This window comes from Typopeltis vanoorti, chromosome 8, assembly GCF_054136105.1.
Source record: "Typopeltis vanoorti isolate ZY-2024b chromosome 8, IOZ_Tvanoo_1.0, whole genome shotgun sequence".
Lineage (NCBI taxonomy): Eukaryota > Metazoa > Arthropoda > Arachnida > Uropygi > Thelyphonidae > Typopeltis > Typopeltis vanoorti.
Window position 1 is genome coordinate 18,475,542 of NC_143556.1, and position 19,203 is coordinate 18,494,744.

Sequence of the window (19,203 nt, forward strand, 5' to 3'; positions counted from 1 at the left end):
TGTCATTCGATATAAGGTTATCCATATAAGGTACTAGAGGCCAAGCATGAAACTTTTTCAGGCCACTTCATGGTGCCAATAAGCGGGGATTTGGTCTCGTACAGGACGAACGACGAATGTTTTAAACACATTCACAATCATCCTACCAATGAAAGTTGAAAATGCAGCTGATTGTTTGGAGAGCAGATACTCTAACACTTAGCTAGCCAAGTCGGTAATAATAATAATTACTATACGTGACACTTCCAAGGAATGTAAGGACTCATTGCAGGAGGACACTCCACACGATCCGCCATCTCCATTAATTTTTATGGCTTTAATCGATGCGTTTCGCTAATCTTCGGGACTAATAATGAATCATATATGTAACTCTAAAATTACAAAGAAGCCGAAGAAATGAGCTCTGCTCATGGTAATCCAAGAAGTTGAAGACATTGCATGTTTAACCAACAGCGTTATATTTAATGAGCCCGCGTCTTTCTAATTGTTGGAGTTGGAATCTGTATACCTGGTATAGTTAAGATCCTGAATATGGCAACGCTTTATTAAGGTTCAGATCGTGGTTAACATTACATACTTCAATTGACGCCATGAAATGGACTGGAACAATATCGCTATGCCCTTCAGAGTGGACCTATATTATCGCAAAAGAGTTTTCAGTCTATTGAGGTAATCTGATCCCATAGAAACGGAACCAGGGATTAAGACTACATAAATTGTACAAAGTTTAAAGAAGCTGAGACATGAAAGATCCTGGCTGTACCGAGTTCATGCTCCAACTCCAATAATCAGAAGCGAGATGTGTGCTCATTTCACACTTGATCAATTAAAAAAAAAAAAAAAAAACAGCAACGGCTTTGAGAACTTGATCTGTCATTAGCAAGCTAATTCCCTATTTATCTGCCATTTTGAAATTAGATATTTGATTCCGTTTTAGTCCTAGAAGACGCCGGCAAACCCATGAAAGACGTTCGTTTTACTTGCTTGCTTGTGCGTATTGCGCGCACGCACGCGCGCACACACACACACAGAACGACAACAAAAAAATATTAACCATCGAGTTGTCTCGTATTATTTGGTTACACCGCTTCGTTCGTTCAATTAAAGCACCACGCCTTTGGACAGGAGCAATGAATCGTATCCAAATGCAAATGTTTCCAATCAGATGAAGATGTCACGTAATAATAAAGATAAACTTTAACAAGCTTTAAGAAGAAATAATAGGCCTGAATTTGAGCTGATTCATTATTTATTAACATTCTTCAGAAGAATGTTTTCTAACCATAAACCAGGGTTAGGATATTGTCAAACCTCAAAGTGAATACACGCGATTGTACTTGAACGTACTACATGATCATCAGTTGAAAGAAGGGGGTGGGGTTAAACAAAGAACAATAACAAAGAAAAAAAAAACGCGTATTTTCCTAAATATATATCATTTCTTAACTGTAAGAAGTTCTTACCTATTACTGCCTGCGAAAACGTAGTCTGTTGATTTATTTTGACCAGAATGTATTAGCATGTTAGAAAATTCTAACTAGTGTATACGATTTACCAGCCCCCGCAACAATCTTGCTAGCGCACCTTCCTATAATAAGAACTTATAAAAGTTTTTTTTTATAGATGGCGTTATGATATCTAATTGCCTGCTGCTGTCGATTCATCAAAGCACTAGTTGTGCATGCTAATAATATGAAGAGTTTAAGTAGATTTTGATATCAACAGAATTAATAACGCGAAATCTTCGTTGTTCACTGTATATATGGTTTCAGAAATCCTTACTTCTATATGAGTGTTTCATGAATGAAATATCAAACCCTTGGAAAGAGCGTACAGTAATCGACCGATAGGGGAACCTTATTTCCTTCATAGATAGCACTAATATATCGATCTTCTATTGCTTTTCATTGTTTCGTTTACGCCCCTTTTTTAGATCCATAAAATTCGGTCGTTTGCCTTCAAAAGCTTACATATACAAGTTGAAGGCATGACTAACTTGACCTCAGTATGGTGTTTGCAATTGTGGGAAACGATGCAACCGATGGGAAAATGCTATCCGTGTCGAACGAAGCCATCGGCCTGTAACTCGTTTTTACGGTCACAGTTCGCGCTGTTCTCATGCAGTATCACATCGGTGATCAAATATATTAAGATTATCGCCAATTTTCCCCACTCAGATAGGTCTTACTTTATCGAACGTTATCTAGAATTCAAGCGTCATCCCACTTGAATTCTATTTTTAAGCATTTACGATTCAAGCAGTTTTAAAATATAGACGGTAGCATCATTTGACCTTCTTTTTTTTAGTTATGATGTAATTCATTCTGACTTTTCTATATACCATTATGCAGCTACATTTTTTTGTGCATAACTTTATAAAACGAAATATTTGAATACTGTATATTTATCAGTCATTTACTTTTAATGTTCATATAAGTTCATATAACTTATAACTTCATTACGTGAAAATCAGACTAAAATATTGTAACACTGCGCGCGCACGCACGCACGCACACCGCTGTGTGTTTGAACTGGAAATTTTTTGCCCACCTTATCTTCAGACAGTTCACCTCTTATCAGTAAATAAAAAGAAAACGATTACAGTACTAGTATATCTGAGAACGTTTTTATTCAGGGGCATAGGCACTGCGGAACTGCAGCACTCCCAATTTTTCTCGATATATAAATATATTTATTAATTTATTTATATTTGCTTGTAATATTTAATTTTAGCATCAACAATCCTATACAATTCTCTTATTTTTTTTTAAAAAAATAATAATAAACCATCTTGTAGCACTTAGGAGGGCGAAGGACGCTAGTAGCACTGTGTTTGCCGCATTGTCATATTCCTAGTATTTGCTACGCGCGCAAGCATGTAATCACGTCATAGTGAAATGCGGCACTGTCCGTCGCGCAGTTCCACTGTTGTTTATATGCAGTTTGCGCCAGTAGTAGACTGTTCGTAGTGCTTATCATGTTTACTCTGTCTCTTTAAATATTTGGACATTACGATTAAAGACATAACATTTGTTGTAGTTTTTATTTTAGAACATTATTGGGGTTATGATAATGGATTGTATTTTTAAGTAATTTTGAATTATACTAAACTGTATAATTTTATCGATAATAACAATATTTTTTCGTGAAACAGAACAAGAAGAATATATTTTATTTTTAAGTAATTTTGAATTATACCAAACTGTATAATTTTTTCGATAATATGTGGACTTTTTTCAATCTAAGGTGAGTTAGCTGATCTCATACGGAGGTAGCAGGGTTTTTTCTCCCGGAAACTCGAGTTTTTCATACCGCATACAGACAAATCGGCCCTTCAGAACACACGCAATTCACAGACAAAAAAATGCTAGCTGTGGTAGTGGTGGAGATGGGCGGTAGATGGCATTGATGGAGATGATTGGTAGTAGAGTTTCGGTGTAGTACTAGGTTGAAACAATTGTATAATAGTAGGTGTCTTCCTATTATACATCCGATGAGTCCTTGGACTCCTTGGAGGTGTCACGAATAATAATAATAATAATAAACAATATTTTTTCATGTTTAATTTTTTAAAATTTTTTTTACCATAATTTTGATATTTTATTCAAACGTATACACTGTACTTACAGCGTATATGTATATTTCGAAAGTTGCAGCACCCCCACGATTTCAAGCCACGAGCCGCCACATTTAATTAGTTTAAACTAAGGTATGCAATCTGGAAGAAGAAGGTATTATGGAAGAAACACAAAATGAGTATTTATAACAACCAGTTGCATGAGAAGTACAAAGAGCAGGCGAGGAAGGTGACTAGCTTGATAAGGGTAGCAAGAATGCAGTATGAGCAGCAGTTAGCTAAAGTGGCCAAAAAAAAATCCTAAGGAGTTTTTTTCAATATGTCGCCAGTAGAAGAAAGAATGATTATGGTAGGATGGGATTGATTGGTGAAAACAGAGGAATGATAACTGTTGCGGAGGATATAGTTGAGATATTTAGTGAGCAATTTCTAAACGTATTTCATTCTTGTGAATGTGGCATCATGCAGAACTTGAAAGCAGTGGGAAAGAAGGAGGAGGAGGAGGATCTGTTAGTAAGTGAACAGGAGGTATATGAGGAATTGAATAGACTTGATGTAAATAAGGCTGTGGGACTTGATGCTATTTCACCACGTGTCTTGAAGGAATGTGCCAGAGAGTTAATAACAGCTTTTGTATATCTTTTTAACATGAGTCTCTCACTGGGTCAAGTTCCAAAGAGGGTAAAATTGTTCCAATTCATAAGGGAGGTGATAAGAGTAAAGCTTTGAATTATAGACCAGTCTGTGTGTGTGTGGAGTTGTGGTCAAGGTATTAGAGAAGTTAGTTAGGAATAAGATTCAGAATTGGGTTGACAACAGAAAAATACTCTTTGGCAACCAGCATGGATTTACTAAAGGAAGATCATGCTTTAGCAACCTGCTTACTTTTTATAATAAAATGACAAATGCATTGGATAAGGATGTTGCATATACAGTGGTATATTTAGATTTTGCAAAGGCGTTTGATAAATTGCCACATGACAAGCTGGTAATTAAATTGGAACGGATGGAGCTGAACAGTAGATTGGTTCGCTGGATTGGAGATTGGCTGTCTGATAGGTATCAATCAACGAGTTGTCTATGGAGGAGCGATATCCCAGAAGAGGAAACTAGTGGTGTACCTCAAGGGTCTGTTTTGGGTCCATTGCTGTTTAATTTGTATGTAAATGATATCTGGAGAGGTCTGAATGGTGATGTGCAGATGATGCAAAGTTAGGGGAGAGCTATCAGGAGTAGTGTGGATGCTGTAGCTTTGCAAGAGGACTTGAATACACTGGCTGAATGAGTAAATAAGTGGGGATGTCAATTCAATGTTTCAAAGTGTAAGGTTTTGAAATTTGGGAAGCAGAGATGGGATGAAAAGTACACAATCGGTGCAAATATCTTGGAAGAGGTAGAGGAAATCAGAGATCTGGGAGTGATTGTAGACAAGGACCTAAAATTTTGGGGATATGTTACTAAAATAGTGAAGACAACACAGCAGATAATGGGAATGATGCGGAGGACATTGACTTATAGAAGTAAGGATGTTATGGTTCCTTTGTATAAGGCTTTGATCAGGCCACATATGGATTACTGTGCACAGAGCTGGTCACCTGGTTTTCAAAAAGATGAAATTGCATTGGAAAAAGTTCAGAGGCGATTGACTAAGGTGGTTTTTGGTCTCTGGAATGTAGCGTATGAAGACAGATTTGCAAAATGCAATTTGCAGAAATTGATGGATAGAATGAGGAGGGGGGATATGATTGAGACATATAAGCTGTTAAGAGGTTATTACCAGATTAATGTCGGGGAAGTTTTGCACAGAATGGGTGAGGATAGCAGGAGAAAGAGGTCATTCCTGAAAGCTGTATAAGGAGGGTGTGAGCAAGGGAGTGAGGAGCAGGTTTTTTGCATGGAGAGTGGTGAGTGATTGGAATGCTTTGCCCGAGAGTGTGATGTGTGCAGAGACAGTGAATATATTTAAGGCACAGTATGATAAACTGTGTGTTATAAAAGTGGACCTCGCACAATGAGTCTTTGACTCCATGGAGGTTTTTATAATAATAATAATAATAATAATAAATAAAAATAATAAATAATAATAAAGAGCAAAATATTTTATACGAGCCCAAGTTTCTTGAAGAAAGATTGCGCTACTTTTGTATGAAATCAACTAACTCACCTTCAGTTGGAATAGCCAATGTAAAGAAAGAATCCTCTCCTTATGACAAGAATTGAATTCGGGTTTTTCCATTTTAAGAACATAATGCTTTATTCTTCTTCCAGTTGTGAGATGGAAGTGGTTAGCTTATATTACTCTTAGTACAGTTATAAAATTACTTTTTTTTAAATAAAGCCTCCGTAGCTCAGTCGGTATAGCCGAAGCCCTTTGGTCGGAAAGACCTGGGTTTGATTCCTATCAGTGATGCAAGAAATGTTTATCTGATCTCTTTCAACAAAAAGGTGAGTTAGCTGGTCTCCTATAGAAGTAGGGTTTTTTATGTCACCCAGACCAGGCAAACTGGCCCTGTGAACACACACATCTACAGACATAGGACACACCAGGAGGCATAGGGCTAACCACCTTATTCCTCAGGATGGGTACAGCTTGGAAGGGCTTAGGACAAATCATAACAGGCCAATAAGTCTAATATGAAAAAAGAAGAAGACTTTTTTAAATAAATGAATAAATTATTAATTTATTAAATTAATGATTTATAAATTTATTGATAGAAAAATAAGAATAATCTTGAAAGATTATTCTTATTTTTCTGTACCTGAGGCATAAATATAAAAACAACAAAATTACATGATAACCACAGTAATTAAACTTTAATAAAAGTACAAATATTTCATACTGAAAATAACATGCATCATCAGTGTGTAAGCAAATCAAAGAACATAAATACAAGGTACATACCACAATCAGTTTACCAATTGTATGTGCCTTGTTGTACGATTGTTGCTGCATAATATTAAAACTATTTTTTAAGTTTATATAAGACAGGACTCTCCCAAACTTTCGGGGGGGTTGGAGACAGTCACTTCAATTTAGGTTCCTCCTGTCCTATCTGTTTAGGACGCGTTGAGTCCCCTCCTAATGAGGGGTTATTAATGCAACTGGTTCACCACTCCTCTGTTGCATCCCCTAAGGGCGATATTCATGACTGTATTCGTGTGTTCACTGGGCCAATTTCCACTGGTTGTGTCCACTGGGCTTGCGGGATAAAAACCCCCAGATAAACTTGGGGGGGGGGAACCCTGCCGTCTACACCCAAGACCAAGGCTAACTTGGCTATGGCTGAAGAAGATCCTTAAGCTTCTTATGTCATCGATGGGAATCGAACCTAGGAACTTCTTCCCCAGGCATATGGTTGTGAAGTGCATAGCCACTAGGCTGACTGCGCAGACTCTGGAAGTGTCGTGTAATAATAATAATAATAATGCACACTAATGTTTTTTTCCATGTCTTCAACACTCACCTTCCTCAGTTTGGTTTCACAGTCTTCAGACATTTGTACCACATCCAGTTTTTTAAGTGAATGTAGCCTATAATTAAAACAAGTATTTTTTATGATTTTCCTATTTTGTAGCAGGATTTTGAAATTCACGGTTGTAATACTTCAAGAAGGAGAAACTATCTGGTAACACTGATGATCTTTATAAAATGTGTGTTTCAACTTGCATTTACATCATCATCATCAAATTACTGCCATGTACCCTCAAGGGGTGTACAGGATATGATAGTACTACATGAAAAAAAAATTACATCATTACTAACTTCCTATCTACAATTTTCCTCCAAATCAGTCTATTACTTGTCAAGACTCCAACATTATCAGATCTTATATTTCTATCGTCTAAGGCACTTTGTACCATATCAATCCACCTATATCTGGTCTTCCTCTGGGTCGTTTTGCTGCCAACCTGGCAGAGAACACTTGTTTTGCTAATCTTTCTTCGCCCATTCTGTTTAAGTAACCATACCACCTGAGATTAGCTCTGCTAACGCATTCCTGGATGCTGACAATGCCAAGTTCTTTCCTAATATCCTCGTTTTTAATATGATATTGCCATTGATGCCATCTGTTCACACCTATAATCTTTCTCAGGATTCTCATATCTGCAGACTCTAGTCTTTAATCAAGTGTTTTACTTCTGACCCAGCTCTCACATCCATAAGTTAAAACTGGTTTGAACACTGTCTTGTATACAGCTAATTTAGTGTTCCGACTAATTTCTCTCTTATTTCATATGAATTTATTCAATTGACTTCCCACCATACCAGCTTTCCTCATTCTGTTGTCTATTTCTATATTTAATTTACCATCTTCACTAAAAATCGTTCCTAAATAGCTGAAATGTTTTACTTGTTCCACAGGTTCCCCATTCAAGACGCAGTTGACAATTTCAATAATTCTACCTATTTTCATTGTCTTTGTCTTTTTAATGCTGACCTTCATACCATATCTATTACAACAGTAATTCAATTTAGTTAGGGAATCTTGCAGACTTGTAGTGGATTTATTTAGAAGTATAATATCATCCGCATAAAGCAAAGAGCTGACATTAACATCTCCAATTTTGATATCAGGTTTAATACCACATTCCTTCATAATGTGATCCATATAGATAATGAATAACAGAGGGGATAATGTACATCCTTGTCTCACACCAGATTTAACATTAAACCATCTTCCTGTACTTCCTTCAATTCTAACTGCCGACTTACAACTCAAATAAAGACTAAGTATTGCTTGATATAATGCCCCATTGACACCATATAACTGTAGCGTAATGAATAGCTTCTCTCTTGGCACCTTGTCATATGCCTTTTCAAATCGACAAAACTTAAATAGAGATCTTTGTTATATTCCCATGCTTTCTCGATTATTTGTCGTAAAGTGAAGATCTGATCCTGACAGCCTCTGTTTGGCCTGAATCTAGCTTGTTCTTCACCAAGCTTTTCTTCCACAATTCTTCTCAACCTTTTCTCAAGTATACTTGCAAAGATCTTGCCAGAAACATTCAGTAGGGAAATACCTCTGTAATTCTCACATTCAGTTTTATTTCCCTTTTTATATATGGGTACTTTGAGAACTCTACTCCAATCATCGGGAATTCGTCCCTCTGTCCAGGCTTTCTGAACTATGCAATGCAGCCACTGTAAGACTCTTATACCACCATACTTCAGCATTTCTAGTCGAATATCATCTAGTCCTGCTGCCTTTCCACATTTCAAGTCTTTGATGGCTTTTTCTACTTCAAGTATGGATATGTATTCCTGACTGCATGCCTCTTCAGTGTTTTTTACCACTGTGCTGTCATCACTGCTTGTTTCATTTAGCAGTTTTTCAAAGTAATTACTCCATACTTCAAGGATATCTTTTTCTCCAATTTTCATGTCACCTTTATCATCTCTAACTCCTTTTACAACATTCTTTCCTCCATTCCTAAGCTTCTTCAACAACTTGCAGAATATTTTGCCACCTTCTTGATATTTATTTTCTATATTCTTGCTAAAGTCCTCCCTTGACTTTTGTGTAGCTAGTTTTACAGAGTGTTTTGCATTCTTGCATTTGTCTCTGTATTCTCTAAGAGCACAAGCTGACTTATTTGCGAGGAACTTTCTTCTTCTTCTTTTTCTTCACTGCCTCTTTAACTTCCTGTGTCCACCACGGAGTTGTAATTTTTCTATCCTTGCAGACAACTTCACCACATGCCTCTCTAGCTGAATCAATCAGGGCTTTCTTCAAGGCTTGCCACTGAATCTCCAAGGTTTGATTCCTGTTCTCAAACTCTTTCATTTTTCCTTCAATAAACTTTATGTATTTTATTCTACAGTTCACATCTGAGAGCTGCTCAACTTTTATTCGCATTAAAACTTTCTTACATGTTATTCTTTTCAGTATGAAATTCAATTTTATCCTGCTCAAGACTAAATAGTGATCACTTACAATTTCAAATTCTCTGTACACTCTAGTGTCCTGCACCAGGGAGAAAACATCACTGTCAACAATAACATAGTCAATGAGACTTTTCTAATTCCTTGCCTCTTCTCTCCATGTGAATTTGTTCACATTTTTATGTTGGAACATGGTGTTAGTAATAACCAGTCCATGTCCTGAGCAGAAATCCAACAGATGTTTGCCATTATTATTAGCTTTGCTCTTTTCTCCAAATTTTCCCAAAATATTTTTGTATGTCTGACAATCATTTCCTACTCTGCTATTTAGATTCCCAACAAGGACCAACTTTTCCTTTTTCATTGTCTCAGTTGGTTTTTCTAAAGCCTCAAAAAATTGTTCCACTTCTGCCTTAGTAGAAACTTCTGTGTGACCATAGCCAGAAACAAGTCTTATTGTCCATTTCCCCATTCTCATATTTGCCCACATCACTCTACTTGAGACTTACTGCCATTCAAGAATATTAGCCTCTTATTTTGTGTTGTATACTATGACTACTCCTTCTTTTCCTCGATTGTCATTGCCTGAATATAACATTTTGTATTTATTGCTCAGGAAGATCTCGCCAGTTTTTGTCTTTTTTGTTTCGGTCACCCCTATTATGTCGATCTGGTACTTATCTAATTCCTCAGCTAGCTCCATTTCTTTGCCATTCAGGCTTCTTATGTTGATGGTACCGATCTTTAACTCTGGTGATGTTGAGTTGGGGCGTGTTTTCAGATTTGTTCCAGTAGCTGACTTTTCGTTGTTCGCCCTGGTTCCCTGGCAAAAACAACGGGGGCCTTGTTTAACCGGGCAACGCCCCAGCTGGCATGAAATTTTGTCATATTGTACCATCATTTTGTATTTTGGTTTAACCAATAGGAATAGAATTTGTTTAACTAAATCCCAAATTGCCAGCCCATTCTCGTTCAATCAGTATCCAGGTAGATACCCAACAGGGTGCACCACAAAAAGGTGAGGATTGGACATTAGGTCAGAAGCCCTGGTCGGTTCTCCACATTCCTTTAAAGGCTATGTGGAGGTCTCCTCTCAGTTATACAGCTTTGACCCTTAAGCACCCCAAACTTGTATTTACAGACTTGCTTATAAAGTAGTAATTATAATTTTGTTAATTTCTTTGGATATTAGTAAAAAGCCTGTCAAAAAAATTTCTGCTTTCCAACCAAAAGGCCGTGGGTTTGAATCAGGTCATGGGCATGGATGTTTGTGATTGTCTGTGAAAATACTAGTGGTGGTGGGCAGTAGATGGCATTGACATAGATGATGATAGTAATTGCAGTTCGTTGTGTAGGTGCCCTCCCTCGATTAGTCTTTGGACTCCTTGGAAGTGTCACATAATAATAATAATAATAATTTTTTTTCTTCCACTTAAACATTAAGATAATACTTTTGTCTGGTTAGACAAACATTATTATTATTATTATTATTAAACAAGACCTCATGGAGTCAAAATTCTCATCTTGGAGGTCTTTTTATCACACACACACCTCATCATACCATGTCTTAAACACACTCAAACTCCTTTGTTATGTTAGTGCTTATGACAAAATTCCCCCAAAAAGGAAGTCTTACCTCACTGTTAACAGATGTCATCACTGGATGAGACCAAGAGACTGTAATGGATGCCATTTGATAAATCATAAATAGTAACCTCTAGAATTGTGTACAGATCCTTGCAAAAAATGTGAATGCTGAATCACTTAATTTAACTTTCAGATGAGCAAACCTTCATTGAACCAGTCTTCTATAGATTAACATGTTAACTGATTCATGGAACAGAACTATGTTGACTGTATATTCATTTAATTTTACCCTCACTAAACTGACCAGCAGATGAACTTCCCATAACAACTAGATTACTGAGAGATTGTTACATTTCAAAGATGATTTTGTAATTGAGTGGGAAGACAGACTGTCAAAATATACATGTATTTTTACTTTTAAACCCTTAGTGATAAGAAAAATTTACTTGTAACTTTGAAAATGTTAACAGTATTCAGATTTGCTGATCTAATGTCAATTTTTAGGTTATAGTGGGATCCACTGTGAAATCGACATAGATGAATGCTCCCCTATTCCTTGTCTGAATGGTGGTATCTGCAGTGATATGATCAATGGATTCAAGTGTCTTTGTCCGATTGGGTTTTCAGGAAAGAAATGTGAAATAAATGAGGATGATTGCCTTAGTCATCCTTGCCAGAATGGTGGATCTTGTACTGATGCAATTGCTAGTTATACCTGTGATTGCCCTCCTGGTATGTATTATTATTATTAAGAGATAACTGCTCATTTTTTAAAAAGTGGTAAAATTATTTTTCTTCAGTTTTATTAACTTTCTACCCACCTACTATCTTTTCTTTCAAATTTTAGGATTGTGGCTGCCTTATAACTTGAGAATAAATTGGAAATTATGTGCACTGTTTTGCTTAAAATTTTGTTCATTTGTTCTTTGTTGAATGCATGCATGAACATAAACATGAGAACCTAATTATTATTTGAGTGAGGTATTTGACCTTACCTAACTTTGCTGATTTAGCTGTTGTAGAAATTCATTGACTTATTTTGCAGGCTGGCAACTTTGTAAAATAAATGTAGCTAGTAAATCCTTAGAATGCTGTGAAAATTGTGCACTTATTCTCTGCAATAATATAGTGATTACTGATCTAATGGGAAACCAATTATAAAAGTGAAGTGTGCTGATGAATTAGACTCCATTTCCATAAAGCTTTCGAGAATGTTCCTAAACAACTCGCTGGTCAGCATAATTGTCTGGATGTCTGTAATTGCTTTTTGAACTGATTCAAATTGTCACTAGTGTGAACATGTGGAACCTCACTTTCACATGGAGAACAAACAATAGAGTTTTAGGAGTTTAGAATTGAAACATACCATATCCTATCAAGAAAAGTTCAGATTGCAGCTTTCAACAAGAAAGTGATGCTTACACTTTTTGTGATCTAGTCATTTATTTGCTGAATTTTATAATATTCTGTAATTTGTGCATTCCTGATTTTGTTTAAGAAAAATTGAGAGTACCATTATAATGTTTTCATCTCAATGGTTTCATTCTTTCATTTGTCTAATTTTTGTAGTTTCTTCATGTTTCTGTTACAAAGTATTGGTCTGACAACTTCTTTGTAAATTTTTATTGTTGTTTCTTTATATATGCTCCTATTTTTCTAGAAAAGCTGTTAAGACTTCCAGATATTTTACTAGCTTTTACTGCTTGTTCTTATTCCTCATTTTATAAATCACTGGTAGTCATGAACTCTACTGAAAAAGACTAAGGGTAGAAACTGACTGACTTTAATATTTCATCCAAAATATTGGATTAAATATTGAAATGAAATATGAAAAGAAAATATTCAACAAATTAAAAATATTAATGGATAGAATAGGATTGATTTTATTTTTATTTAGAGTTTGTCCAAAAGCTAGCAGTATGCTGTCATATATATTCTACTTTTACCATGAGTTACCTTGGTCTTGCACTACCTGCAGGGTCAGCTAGACTTGCATTATGTGCAGGCACAAACTTGACTTATTTGTCTGTTTGCTTACTTGGGAAATGGAGTAAAACCAGGTTTAAAATAGCTTGGTATTTTTAAATTATATATATAAATTGCAGTAAACATTTTATTATATTTATCCTTCGAATTTACTGCAATTAAATTAAAAAATAAATTTACTATTTCCTCTTATTATCAAAGGCAGTAGGCAAACTCTTTTAACTAAATTATTGGGAATTGTTGTGCAGACCTTAAGGGCTCACTTTAGTGAGTATGGGCATGGCAAACCCGAGGTACCAGATGCTGGACCATGCCTTACTTCATGTAATATACATCTGTTATATTATTCTGTAGACTGGTCCCTCCTCTTCTTTCTTTTGCTTCTTTCTTCTCTCCTTGCTCCTTCCCCCTGATGCTATTAGAGTATTCGAGGGCTAGGGGTGAGTCTTTCCTATCTTGCTAAGTCATTTTGTGTTATGCAGCCACGAAGGAGGTAAGCTAGCCTCAATAGGTGCCAGTCCCAAGCCCGGATAAATGGCGAGGGTTGATGTCAGGAAGGGCATCTGGTCATAAAACTTCAATGCCAGCTCAAACTATGATATAAGGGCTAGGGCGTACCCCTTAAGCGACGCGCAGCCACATCACCCTACAGCTGCGAGAAGTGGACAAGGGCTACCGCATCAAGGGCGGGTGCAGTTAAAGAAGTGAGTCCAGCAGGTGGAGAAGATGTTGCGAGTGGGAACACTGAATGTTGGAAGCATGACTGGAAGGGGAAGAGAAGTGGCAGACATGATGAGGAAGAGGAAGTTGGACATTTTATGTGTGCAGGAGACAAGGTGGAAGGGGGGAAAGGCAAAGGAACTGGGAGATGGATATAAATTGTTCTACTCTGGAGCGAATAACGAGGGAAGAAATGGTGTAGGAATTGTGGTGTGTGGCAGAATGAAGGGCGAAGTACTGGAAGTGGGTAGAAGGAATGACAGGATCATGCGAATGAAATTGGGTCTTGGAGAAGAGTGGGTGATCATATTATGTGTATATGCCCCGCAAGTTGGTTGTACAGCAGAGGAGAAAGATGAGTTCTGGAACGTGTTAGATGAAGAAATGAGGGAACTAGAAGAAAATGAGATGGTGATGGTGAGGAGACTTGAACGGACACATAGGGAGACAGAATAGAGACTGTGAAAGGGTGCATGGTGGCCACGGAGTGGGAATGATGAACAAGGAAGGAGAGGGGGTTGTGGACTTTGCAGTAGCGTTTGATCTGGCAATTGTGAACTCATTTTTCTACAAGAGGGAAGAACATTTGATAACATTTAGGAGTGGTAACAACAGTTCACAAATTGACTACATTTTGACTAGAAGAAAACATCTTAAGGGTGTGACAAATTGTAAAGTAATTCCAACAGATCAAGTAGCACAGCAACACCGACTGCTGTGCGCAGACTTTAAAATAAGATCGAAGATAAGAATCTCTGGATGCCATGGGATGAAGACAATTAAGTGGTTTCGCTTAAAAGAGAAGAGTGTGAAGAATCGTTTTAGGGAGAGGGTGTTAGAGAGGATTTCGGATGGACTGGAAAGTGTGCAAGATTGGTGGAAACATAATTCAAAAGTAATCCTGAGCTGTGTGCAATCGAGGTGCTTGCTGAGACATCTGGAAGGATTAGAGAGAGCAGAAGGAAGGTTGGTGTGGAATAATGTACAAGTGGCAGTGACAGCTAAGAGGAAGGCAAAGCAGAAGTGGGATGAGTCAAGAGTGGAAGGGGACAGAGAGGTGTACAGTGAGAGAAAGCAAGAGGCCAGGAGTGTTGTAGCACAGGTGAAGGCTATGGCTTATCAAGATCTGTATGATCAATTAGAAACAAAGGAAGGGCAGAGAAAATTTACCAACTAGCGAAATGCAGAAATAAAGCAGCAAAGGACATCTTACATGTGAGGCAGATCAAAGATGCTGAAGGAAGAGTATTATGGAGGGATGTGGACATAAGAAACAGATGGAAAATATACTTTGAGGGACTTTTGAATGAGGAAAATGCAAGGACTCATAGAGAAGATGGGCAGCCTTCTGAGGGGATGGTGCAGAACATCAGTAGAGTGGAAGTGATGGAGGCCATGAAGAGAATGAGGAATGGAAAATCGGTGGGCCCCGACAGAATTCCAGTGGAGGCATGGAAGGCACTGGGGGAAGAGGGAATCGACCTGCTGTGGGACCTGTTCATGAAAGTTTGCCAACAGGAAAATATACCCGAGGAATGGAGGGAGAGTACTCTTGTCCCCATCTACAAGGGTAAAGGGGATGCACAAGACTGTAAAAATTACAGAGGAATAAAGTTAGTGTCCCACACAATGAAAATCCTAGAAAGGGTTCTTGATGGTAGATTGAGGAAGGAGGTGGAGATTGCAAAGGAACAGTTTGGCTTCATAATGCCTGGTAGATCCACAACAGATGCTATCTTTGGATTACGGCAGATGATGGAAAAGTATTGAGAGAAACAAAAGGAGCTACATCTGGTATTTATTGATCTGGAGAAAGCATACGATAGAGTGCCAAGGCAAGAAGTCTGGAGGTGTCTGAGGGAGAAGAATGTGCCAGAAAAATATGTCAGGTTGGTGCGGGAAATGTACAGAAATGTGAAGACAAGTGTTCGGACCTGTTTGGGACAGACAGAAAGTTTTCAAGTAACAGTTGGCTTGCATCAAGGGTCAGCATTAAGTCCATTTCTGTTTAATATTGTGATGGAGGTGGTAACAGAGGAGGTGGGAGAAAATGCACCTTGGACAATGTTGTATGCAGATGACATCTTGCTGTGTGTAGATTCAAGAGAAGTGGGAACTAAACTGGAAAGATGGAGAAAAGTACTGGAAGAGAGAGGTATGAGACTGAGCAGAAGTAAGACAGAGTATATGTGTTGCACAGTGGGCGGCAGACAGGAGACAGATTGGAGCTGGAAGGAAATGTCATCAGGAAGGTGAGAGACTTTAGATACTTAGGTTCAACAGTGGAAGAAGATGGAGGAGCTGAGAAGGAAGTGGGATGCAGGATACAAGCGGGTTGGAGGAACTGGAGGGAGATGGCTGGAGTTATACAATAAGAGGGTGCCGATCAATCTGAAAGGCAAAATCTATAGGACAGTAGTGAGGTCAGCTATGACATATGCTATAGAAACTGTGGCCCTGAGGAAAAATAACATCAGCAGGATGGAAGTAGCAGAGATGAGAATGCTTAGATGAATGTGCGGTGTGACCAGAAAGGATCATCTGAGAAATGACTATGTCAGGGGAACAGTGAAAGTTACGAACTTAGGAGCGAATATACAGGAGGCAAGGTTGAGATGGTTTGGTCATGTGATGAGGAGGGAGGACGAATATGTGGGAAGAAGGGTCATGCAGATGGATGTGCAAGGAAGGCGGAAGGGCAGGCGGCCAAAGAAGAGATGGAGGGAGCTGGTAGATGAGGACTTGAGGATGAAGAGCTTGGATGTGGTGACAGCTCAAGACAGGAAGGTGTGGAGGAGACTCATTATCAACAGTGACCCCACTTAAGTGGGAGAAGCTGCAGAAGAAAAAGAGGAAGATTGGGAATTGTTGTGCACTTACTGTCATTATTGGTAATTGAGTTCAGAACTACCAGTGATTTCAAGGTATTGGTGCTGTTGAACTACGAGCTTCTCACTTTCCTAAATCCTAAGTGGTATATTATTTTCTAAAATAGTGACAGTTCTATAGATGATTTCTTCTAAGTTATGGGGATTAAAAATCCAAGTTTCTGTTGAAAAAAACTCCATATGGATATGCTAAGGATCAATGAACTTGGGAATGGGACCAGCCGAAAAAAACCTGGAAAAAAAATTCCTCTTCTGACAACTAGAATCAAAACTATTATTGCTACTGTTACTGTTGCTTACATTTGGCATCTTTATGTGTTTCCAGAAGTTGTTCTGGAAAGCCACTCCACAATCCACCTAACAGACAAAAATACATTTAATACATGGAATTGAGTTAGTGATCTAAGTAGTTTGCCTGTTTTGTATTTAAAAAAATCTCAAGTTCTTGGGAGGAAAAAAAAATCTTCATTATGAAATATAGTATATGGTATTTTCTAAGATGTTTGTTTATTTCACAGTTTCAAGAGGAACTAAACTTTGTCATATAATAATGCATTTTATAAAATAAAAGAATGCTATGAAGTTTTTCCCTTTTATAATACTACATTTTGTAATATTTTTAAATGCTCTGTAGAACTTTACATTTTGTTCATGAATAGTTTTTTATGAATATTTTTGGAATATTTTTTTAGGGTTCACTGGCAATAATTGTGAAACAAATATTAATGACTGCCAGTCATCTCCTTGTCATCATGGAGAATGCATTGATGGGACTAATACTTTTACTTGCAATTGTCATCCTGGCTATACTGGTCTTCTCTGCCAAACTCAAATTAATGAATGCCTTAGTAGTCCGTGCCATCATGGAGGGTTGTGTGAAGATCTCATTAATGGCTATCAGTGTCGATGCCTCCCTGGAACCTCGGGGCCAAACTGTGAATACAATGTCAATGAATGCTTTAGCAATCCTTGCCGAAATGGAGCTACTTGTATTGATGGAATTAATTCATATACCTGTCAGTGCTTTTCTGGATTTACAGGTAGCTATTATAAATTTGCTATTGCTTTTGAAATTGTGTTGAATAATTTTTGATACAAATCTGCAGCATAACTACAGTAATAGAAAATATATAAGAGCAAAAGAGCAAATTTATTTATTTATATATATATTTTTCTTTCTTTCTCTCTCTCTCTCTCTCTCTTTTTCCCTACACCCTTATCTAGGTACTCACTGTGAAACTAACATAGATGAATGTGCAAGTAATCCATGTGCCAATGGTGGAATTTGTACAGATTTAGTTAATAGTTTCAAATGTGACTGTCCAAGAGGTTATTATGATGCACGGTGTTTGTCTGATATCAATGAATGTGCTAGCAATCCTTGTATGAATGGTGGAACATGTGAAGATGAAGTAAACAGATTTATTTGCCATTGTCAAAAAGGTTAGCAAGACTTTCCGTTTTTTTTTTAATGAAAATTTTCTTTTCATTTTGTTGGTTATTTTACTGTAATCTCAAGCAAAAAAAAGAAAAGAAAGAAATGTGCTTATTTAGATGTATGTCTTGGTTCTTGGTTCTACTAAAAAACCTGTAATGGTTTTTTAGTACAACCAAGTTTTTAGTACTTTGTTAATAACAAAGTACTTTGTTTTTTAGTAATTTATTAATTAACAAAGTAACAAAGTATTAACAAAGTACTAAAAGTAATTTTTAGTACTTTGTTAATAACACAGAAGTAAACAACTGAATATTGTAATCCAATATTTCACCTAACAATAATTGAGTCATTGTCAACAATAAAAAAATAACATGGTAAATGAAGCAATTTAAATAAGAACTTGGAATATCAAGCAAGCATTCAAATATTTTGACTATACCCTTTGAGCATAGTCATAGGTGACCGACTTTTTTTTTGTTGGACAAAATAACATGCGAACACAAGGATAAGAAAGCATGGAGTATTAAACTTTAATAGCCAGATATTTCAGCCTGAAAATTACAGGCCAACTTCAGCAGCATAAGACTAGTTGAGTACAAGGTAGAATGCAAACAATGGATTATTTAAAATAGTAAGAGTCATTCAAGAAAAAAATTATTAATGATTTGAGTGAGATTTTCTGATATCTTTAATAAAGAAAGGCAGTCATTCTGATTCATGTTCATATGAATCAGAATGTTTGAACATGTGGTGGTGCCAGTGGAGTAAGCATGTTTCATACCAGAGAATATCGTGCTCACTATCCAATTCTGCGTTGTTGTGCTTGGCCAGATTTCTTATTAATGATGTAAGATTGATGTTTTTGTAATCTTTTCTGCACAGAACATCAAGTTTGCTTGGTTGATATTCTATGTTCTTATTCAAATTACTTTATCATGTTATCCTTGATGTTGTCTCAGTTACTGTTAGACAAAATATTGGGATAAAATATTCATTTTTTATTTTGGCAGGCTAAAAACATTTAAATATCAAACTGCAGAATAAAAATCTTATATTCAGTTTGTTGTTCAAAGTTCATAATAAGACAATGTTTAGCAGTGATGATTGGGACACACTTGCA

General features: G+C 37.0%; 1 protein-coding gene across 1 annotated transcript in view; it reads left to right on the forward strand.

The window, feature by feature from the left end:
• LOC150103769 (uncharacterized) overlaps positions 1–19,203 on the forward strand; it is a 230,117-nt gene that overhangs the window by 116,024 nt on the left and 94,890 nt on the right. The window contains 3 exon segments of the mRNA XM_090397146.1: positions 11,556–11,783; positions 17,338–17,685; positions 17,870–18,088. Coding sequence (XP_090253272.1) covers positions 11,556–11,783; positions 17,338–17,685; positions 17,870–18,088 — 795 coding nt within the window.